The 8,633-nt window shown below is 54.7% G+C and overlaps 1 protein-coding gene across 1 annotated transcript in view; it reads left to right on the forward strand.

Annotated features, from left to right (window-relative positions):
* Positions 1-3,167: 3,167 nt before the first annotated feature.
* LOC104165266 (zinc finger protein 512B-like) overlaps positions 3,168-8,633 on the forward strand; it is a gene marked incomplete at its 3' end in the record, with an annotated part of 26,624 nt that continues 21,158 nt past the window's right edge. Inside the window, 4 exon segments of the mRNA XM_009704842.1 lie at positions 3,168-3,288; positions 7,160-7,239; positions 8,017-8,145; positions 8,488-8,633. The exon segment at positions 8,488-8,633 is cut by the window's right edge and continues 33 nt beyond it. Coding sequence (XP_009703144.1) covers positions 3,168-3,288; positions 7,160-7,239; positions 8,017-8,145; positions 8,488-8,633 — 476 coding nt within the window.

The following is an 8,633-nucleotide window of genomic DNA, read 5'->3' on the forward strand; positions in this document are numbered from 1 at the left end:
CCCTTGCAGCCATAAGGACGTCGTGGGGCTGAGAGGGTCACAGCCACCCCTGGCTTCATACATGCTCCTGCGGACCCGATCCAAGGTCACGGACAGGCATTTATATGCGGAATTATTTCCCTTTTTCCAGTTTATGCCAAATTTCCAGGCTGTGCCTGGCCCGCAGAGCGTGACAGCTCCGCAGGAGGGATCTGTCACGGAGGGAAAGACCCTGTTGGGGCTGCGTGTGGCTGGGGCCGTGCCCTCCCCTACTTGTCACACCTGGCAGAGGAGCAGGTGGCTGTGCCGGCTGGGAAGAGCTGCCGGAGGCTCGGGAGCGGTGCCTTTGGCATGGTGGGTTCCCAGGCTTTGCTCTCGCCGTCCTGTGGCCACAGGCTTCCTTCTCACCCCCGCTCCCGGCACCACGACTCAGCCTCCGCTCATCCCACGCTGGTTCCTGTGTTGCCACAGGGTTTTTTTTTCCGGAGCTGGAGTGGAATGCTTTGAAAACGCTGCTGCAAACTTCTGAAAAGTTACCTAAAAAGAGCTGGAGGCTCCACCAGCAAAGACGCTACCAGTCCTAACGTTCCCGTGCCACTTCCTAGCCCTGCTTGCAGGCAGGACCTACCGATATGTTCTCCTCCTGTTGCCAGTTGCACAAGAGTTTTCACCAAAACCAGAACAAAAGCGTGGAAGGGCACAGGCTGTCGCCCGGTTTCAGTGTGTGTCACTCAAAAACGAGTGGGAAGTTTGGACGTTACCAAAAAAGCCCAATGGGCTGATTTTTGCTCTCTAGCTCCGGGGCAGTTCCTCTGGGATCCCTGGGGCTGTATCAGTGGCCAGGAAGTGGAGTTTGATACTCACAAAGTGACTTATGGGATTTTTGTTTTTCATTTAGCTGAAGAATAAGAAGGGAAAAAAATTCAAAGAAATATTTGGTGTGGGAAAACAGAAGACGTTCAAAACCTCTGAAGCTGGCCAGAAGGGATCCCTTTGAGGGGACAGATGTGTTAAGGGGAATGAGAAGCGTCCGGCTGCAGGAGCAGGGCTGAGCTGGACACCTCGAACGTGGTGATGGTTTCGGGAAGGGGGCACTGGGGGGTGATGCTCGGCGGTACCACCCTGGCTCCCATGGTTTGGCATGCACTACCACAGGGTGTTAAGGGTGCGGGAGGTGGGCACCTTGGCCGTCGGCGGGCTCTGCCCTGCGTGTTACCCTTTGTGAGTCCTCGAGCTGCCCGGCGAGGTGGACACGGAGGTTTTGTGGCCTGTTGCCTGTCTGACGGCAGCCCTGCTCGCCTGCCCTGGGGCGTCTTGCTGCTCAGGGTGCAAGTGTGCTGGTGGCCGCGGTTTGGGGGGGGGGTGTCCTGCTCAGCCTCCACCCTCCCTCCCCTATCCCGCTAGGATCTGCGCCCGGCCCAAGGGGCAAAGCTGTGGCACAGTTCCATTTCAGCACTAGCCCAGGTTGGATAAACGTGCCAGCTGCGTGGGTTTCCCCTTGGTTTTCACCCTGTTGTAAAGCGTGGAGATCTTGTCGTCCTCAGGTTTCAGTTTGCTGGTCTTTTGGGAGTCTGTCTTTTTTTTTTTTTTTTATTTCCTTTTTTTCTTTGAGCAACTTGAGTGAGGTTCACTCAGAGGAGCAGAGGTGCCTGGAGGCAGCGGAGGAAGGAAGGAGACTGGCACGTTTGTCCCTGCAGGATCGGGGACAGTAGCAGCGCCTACACGGGTGAGAGTGGAGCTGCGATTTGGGAAAGGGCTGCAGGGACCCCTCTCTGTGCCTGCTCCGAAGACTGGCCATCCCCAGGAAGGAGCCACTGGCAGTCAGGCTGCAGCTCCTACCCAGGTCTCCCACCAAAAGACCCCAAATTAGCTGAATAACGATCCCTGTGTTAGCACCAAATGCCAGAGAACCTGTTGCCAAGGCTGGAATTTCTCACTTGATCTGATTAACCTTTGTGTCCATGAAAACAACCACATATGTGTCACCAGCCGAACACGTGCCAGAAGCTTTTGCCAGTTCTTCTCAGAGCATCTGGGCTGTATGCGATGTGCAGTGCCCGGTCCCACATGGAGAATCCCCAGGGACCCCTCAGAAAGGACTGTTGGACCCTCGTGTCCCATGTGTTGATGGCATGGCCGGCGAACTGCGTGCACGGGAGATGCTCCCCCGACCTCCGCCATCCCTTTGGGCACAAGGACAGGCAGGATGAGTCTGGATGCTCGGGGCATCAACTCCGTTGAGTTAAACGATGCTAAACGTGATCTCATGGGAGGAATTGGGGGTGATGAGTCAAATCTGTGTTTTTTAAAACCCGTGTGTGTGGGAGAGAAGTGTTGAGCAAAGGTGAAGAAGACGCTAGTTGTTGGCACTTCCCGTAGGCACATTGCTGGTGCCTGGCTGAGCATCAGCATCGTGTCCCGACCGAGGTCTCAAGGCCGTGGTGGTCCAGGAATCACCTCCCAAGGGCCTGGTGCTGTCCTTGTGGAGACGTGGGGGATTCCTTTTTCCTGGGGCTGTGCACGGCATCTCCCAACACAGCCCCTGTCCTCAGACGCATCTTTGCCTGTGCTGTTGGAGGGGGAAGGTACTCAAAACCACCCAGGGCCAGAGCCAGCCGAGCTGTGGGCTTCCTCCTGGCACTGCCGAAGTGGAGGGGTGTCCTGCTGCCCACTTCCATCAGGAGCGAGACTGGGCCTTCTGCGATAATTCCTGATGTTCATTATTTATAGAGAAGCCAAATTGAATTATTAATACGGAAAATTCAGATAACATTAACAATTCTCAGTTTATAACAGTTTCCCATTAATAAGGAAAATTGGAAATTTATCACTACATCTGTTCATTAAAACTCACTATTTTTTTTTCTTTTGGTGTCTTAAATGAAAGCAGAGAAATAAACGAAGAAGAAAAACCATTTATTCGCTACTTCTCTGGGCAAAGTCAGCCCATAATTTTTAATAAAGTCTTTGCCGTTGTATGTGGAGGGGAAGCCAGCCTGTAATGAAAGCAGCTTTTCGGCCATGTCTATGGCATTGCTCGACCGTAGAACAAGTACTCGGAAACACGTCCCGTTTCTTCTCTTTGTGGGAACCTTTAAGCTGCATGCTAGTAGCTCTCCTTGCTTTCAGCATGTCTTGCTCTTGGCTCCGAGAAGTGAATTTTGACACCTCCCCTGCTTCTTTCAGAGATGGCGGATTCCTATCCCTATAAAGGTGGAAGGAAAACTGCAGGCTCTAACAAACCCACTGCCAGCAAAGAAAGCAGGACAGAGACGAGGATAAACCCACCGGCAGAGCTGCCCAAGCTCGGTAAGGATCTGGTTTTTTCTTTCCGCAGAGATAGATGGGGCAGAGGGGGTGAGCCCGGTGGCAGGGGTTGGGGGCAGCTGCCAAAACGAGGGGTTGCAAGTGCATCGGGTCTCAGCGTGCCTCTGCTCCTTGCTTCGACCCACCAGTGAGGGCTGTGCTAGGCCAAAAAAGCCCCAGGCCCTTGGAGCTGCAGAGCGCCGGTCCCTGGGAACGGGAGGGGAGGGATGGAGACGGTCTCTCCCTTTCGAGAGGCGTGTGTCTGGCTTAACGAGATGGGTGTCTCGCCGCCTATTTATCGTGTTGGTAGCTAAGTGTTACATCAAAGGATGGAAAGGCTTAAATGAGTTCAGACCATCTGCTGTCTCCCGTGTCGTGGCCCCCGGGATGGAGGCTTGCGAGTGTACGAGCCCCGGGGGACCCGCTTGCTAAGGGCTGTCACTCTGATGGATCACTGATTTCTCTATCCAGAAATCTCCAGGCCCAAGGAGACTTTTTTCTCCTCTCTGCTTATGCTGGGCAGGTCCCCGCTGCGGGCACCGAGAGGCTCTCGCTGCCTTTCCCTTGCTAACGGCAGCCCTGGATGCTGAGGGGTGCCTGGACCCTGGGCGAGAGTCGGACCCCAGAGATGTATCTCAGACCATGCACCCAAAATCAGTGGCCTCGTGGGGAAATGCTTGTGCCCTAAATGTTTCCCAAATGCCACTCTTCCCTTAAAGGGCTTGAAGCCGTAATTGCTGGTAGAGAGGTGTAACTTATTGCTAAGGGGAAGGAATTCCAGCTGTCTGCAGCATGAACATACCTGTGTTCAGGAAAGAGTTTTTTCCCTGTGCCACATCTTATCAACACCTTCAAAGGTAGAAAACCCCTTTTTTTTTTTAGCCCTTCCTTCTGGTTTAGGTGGACTGAAAGCGATGAAGTGGAGTGAAGGACACTCTGTGATAAAGATATTTCGTTGCTCTCCCTGGGAAAGTGCTGGAGGTGGAAATGTCTGCCAGGATTTGCTTCATCAGGGTGAATTAGGCTTGATGCGGACTGGGGAGACGGGGGTTTCTCCTGCACTCGCTTTGCTGGCCGCCCTCGGATGCAGCAGCCTGGTTGGCGCAGGGAGCATCCTTTCCAAGCCAGGTCTTCGTCCAGAGAAGCCTCAAGTCCATCGTCAGGGCATCCCTGGTCCCTGTTTCTAAAGAGCACGACGTTTCCACCTGGGTGACTCAGCCCCAAACTGCGGTAACCTGCTGCAGGGGTGAGCGGCCGCGGTGCCAGCCCTGACACTGAGCACCGTCAGGCTCGTGTCTCCTGCGAGTGCCTATAAGGGTTGGGATTTAGCACAGCCGGCCGTTGGTAGCCCTGGAGTGGGATGTTGGGAGAGGAGATGTGTTTTCTGCTCCTCCCATCCCTGCCCTCGCTGTCCCCAGGCGGCAGCTGATCAGTGATGGCATTGAGGGCTGGTTAGAGTGAGAGCTCTTGTGTTTGGCACGAAACGTCCCCAGAAGTTTTGAAACTTGTGCAAGTTGTGAAAAGGAGAGGAGAGCTTTCACCCGAGCTTCTGCACAAGCCGTGACCCCAGACATGCTGGGGAGAGCTGCCTGGAGGGGCAGGGATGGGCTGCTGTGGGACATTGCGAATTTGGAATATTTTGAAGTGTTCAGGAGAGAAAGCGAAAAACAGGGAGAGCAATAAGGAGGTAACTGCAGCGTTGTGAGCTTTTGCTGGAAATCCTGTATAATTTGGTGGTTTTTCACAAACTCCCAGCTCGTGGAGTCCCTTGATGTGCGAGAACCGTAGCTCCGTTTCACGTGTAGGGTGAGGCCCTCGCTTACACGAGCGTGGAGGAAAAGCCTGGTCTAAGTGTGCACTTAGGGGCACTGGAGAAAATACAAAATGCAGAGGGCAGCTGCGTTGCACAGACATCCTCCTCGGGCACTCACCGAGAATTTTGAAATGAAGCCTGCACTGTTGCTCCAGAGCTAGCATGGTTTGGGGCCAAGCTTGCAAAACCCTCCCCTCTCCTTAGGGACACGAGCCCATTTGGGGCAGGAGCCAGGCAGGTAGGAGTCCAAACCGAAGAAGGTGTTTTCAGGACACCTGGGAGGCTGCCTTGCAAGGCAGGAGGGTGGGTAAGTGGCTTTTTAGGGACTTTTTCTTATAGTCCATAAAGGTCACCACCTCCTGCAGACAAGGCCTTCTGGGCTAGAGGGATTCCCAAAGGATGCTGTGTCACCAAGGGATGCTTTTATGGGTACCGAAGTGGAGCAAACCAGCTGGCATGACTTCAGGGGACTGGACATAAGTGAGCCAACTGTCTTGTTTGCTATTTTACCCCTGGCTGCTGGGGCAGAAGGCATGAAAAGAGAGAGAGTGTGTGGTTTTGGCAGTGCCTTTGTAGGTAACTGGTGGGCTTTCTGTTCGATCTGTCTCTCTTGTTCCAAAAAAATCCTGGATTGGCTTCTGAGTACAGCCAGTGCCAGGCTTGGAGCTCAGCTCCAGTTTCTCAGGAGTTGGAGGGATTGCTGACTCAGCATCCAGCCTCTTCTTCGTACCCGATTTTCACCAGAGAGGGGTGTTTTACAGGTTAAGTTTAGGTTTTTTAGTCTCAGTTATCCTCTCCTAGCTAGTTTCCTTTTCAGGGATGCTTTTTGGCTTGTTTCTGTTCCCGTAGCAAATGACTTTTATTCCCAGTCCCGTTCGTTAAGCCCTCCCAGATCGCAGTCTCAGTTCTCTGTACACGGCATTTCCCGTTGGCGGCTCGCATCTGTCCAGTTGTCTTCAGGTTACACTGACTCCCGGCATCACTTAAAATTGCAGGGGGACGGTGCTGGGCGAAGGGAGCGGGGTCTTTGCCGAGGCTCCCCAGACCAATGGGGTGACCAGGGTGCTCTGTTCCTGCTTGGAGTGACGGGAGGTTGGATGTGAAAATGGATTGATTTGGTGAACTGCATACAAACCCCGGTGAAACTTGTGGTGTTTGCACCGCTTTGCTCAATCCATTTTGGGTGTGAAGTCGGTGAAACCAGGGAGTTTGCTGCCACCGTGAGCTGAAGTGTCTGCTCTGGAGCTTGACAGTTTAAGGTGCTTGTATTTGGCGTGCCCCGTCACGCGGCATCGGCGTCTTGGTAGCCTCCCTGTTTCCAATGTCTGGTTGAACTGGGCACGTTTCTGCCCCGCTGGCATTCAGCTCTTGCTCAGGATGCCACAAGAGTCTGCTCTGAGCAGACGCAGAGCTGTGACACCTCGTGAAGGCGTCTCCGTGGCTTCTCCTCCCCACCCAAGTCCCCCAAGCACTGCCCTGCCCTACCCTTGCCCCCCCTCCCATCCCCATCCCTCCTGCTCCTCATCTGCTCATCACATCCCCTGGGCCAGGGTCCTCCTGCAGCCCTGGGGCTGCTCAGCCACGCTGGCCTTGCAGGGGGGCTGGGGGATTTCTGTGCTCAACAGCCTGCCCAGGGCCCAGTGTGCTGACCTAGACGTGGATTTCTTTTGCTAAGTAACGTAATTGTTGAAGAATTTCTTCCAACCCAAGTGGAAGGACGGTTTTCCGAAGCAAGCCCCGGTTGTGCTGAAACTGCTCTGTGTAAATGAAAGGAGAGGGGTCAGTAAACACCAGGAGAAGCAGCTGTCTCCTGTGCTGGTATCTGCAGGTGTAGGGACTGTGCGCTGAATTGCAGGGGAGCTGGCATTGCCTCCCAGAGGGGACTCTCTGTCCTTGCCAGGGCAGGGACACGGCAGCCCAGAGCCGAGGTAGACCCCGTGCGGAGTGAGGGAGCTGGCCGGGCAGTGGGAGGCTGGGGCCAGGCAGCGGGATTGCCGAGACAGCGGCTCCTCCGGCACGGCTGGCCAGACGGCGGGTGAAGTGCTCCGTATCTGTTTGCAGGAAATGCAACCAGTGACAAAACCGAAGGCAGGAAGAAAGGACGACCCAAGGCTGAGAACCAGGCACTGAAAGACATCCCTGTAAGACCCCAGGCGCTCTGATCCACGACACCCTCCCTGCCTCGCTCCCTCTGATTTGCCCTCCGCATCTTGCTGCACCATGCACTCCAGCCAGCCCCACTCTGGGGTTAAACCTGCCTTCCTGGTGGTTTAATCTTCAGAGCAGCCTTATCCTGGGCTCAGCAAGATCTTGCCCCCTCAATCCCATCCATGTAGGCATCCAGCATCCTGCAAAACCCTGGTTAGGGAACAGTACCCCCCTCCAGCCTGCCCTTCCCGGGGCCATGCCCAGATGAGCTGGATTCTCACAGCCATGTCAGGTTTGGCTAATGACCTGGCAGCGCGGGCAAAGGGGTGATTGATTCCCTGCGGAGTTGTGCAGTTTAATTCCTGCATGATAGCATGGACAACACACAAAGCAGTTTGTCATGAAAGCATGGACATGGGGTGATTTACTGACTAGATGAAATGTGGGGTGATTAAATCACCCAGGCGACTTCTGGCCTGATTTATTCCCCCGTCTGGCCGGAGTATGCCTGTGCTGTGGGAGGGACAGCAAGGTAAATTCTCGGGAGGAATCATTAGCCTGTAGAGCCTGCAGCATCTGCCCCAGCACCTCTTGCTGGGGGGAGCACCACTGCACTGAAACAGAGCCCTGGGGTCCACTTTGTGGCTGCGTGATGGGAAGGGTGCACAGGAATGATCGGAGGTCCCGTGTGCCCCCCCGGCCCCCTCGGGATGCACCCAGGCACATGATGCTCTGCGCTCAGCTACGTCTCTTCTCTCCCCTGTTCCCAGCTCCCCCTGATGAACCAGTGGAAAGACGAATTCAAAGCCCACTCCAGGGTGAAATGTCCCAATTCAGGCTGCTGGCTGGAGTTCCCTAGCATTTATGGCTTGAAGTACCACTATCAGCGCTGCCAAGGGGTAAGGAGACTGAAGGGCTCTCCGTCCTTTCCAGTGGCCAGCTCTTATGTTACCGTCTAGAGGCTAAAGCCCCTCTCAGGGCTTAAACCCCAGGAGAAGCGTGAGATTAAAATGGGGAGGGCACAGACAGACCAGGGGTGAGTCCTGAGGTATGTACAAGAGGGACTGGGGTCTCTCCAGCTCTGTGTGAGCTCTGGCCTGGGGGGATCGTGGACCATTGGTAACCATTTGGAGGGGCAGAAAGGTATTGGACACGATTTGTGTTCGTGCCTGCTTCAGAAAAAGCCTGTCCCTTTTATGGTCTAACGTCCGTGTTCACCTGTCTCTCCCTGCTCCACACAGGGTGCGATCTCAGAGAAGCTGACGTATTCGTGCTCATACTGCGAAGCTGCCTTCACCTCCAAAACCCAGCTAGAAAAGCATCGGCTCTGGAATCACTTGGACCGGCCAGTGCCAACCAGCAAAGCAGAAAACAAAGTGCCGAAGGC

This window comes from Cariama cristata, unplaced genomic scaffold (assembly GCF_000690535.1).
Source record: "Cariama cristata isolate BGI_N322 unplaced genomic scaffold, ASM69053v1 scaffold14837, whole genome shotgun sequence".
NCBI classification, from domain to species: Eukaryota; Metazoa; Chordata; class Aves; order Cariamiformes; family Cariamidae; genus Cariama; species Cariama cristata.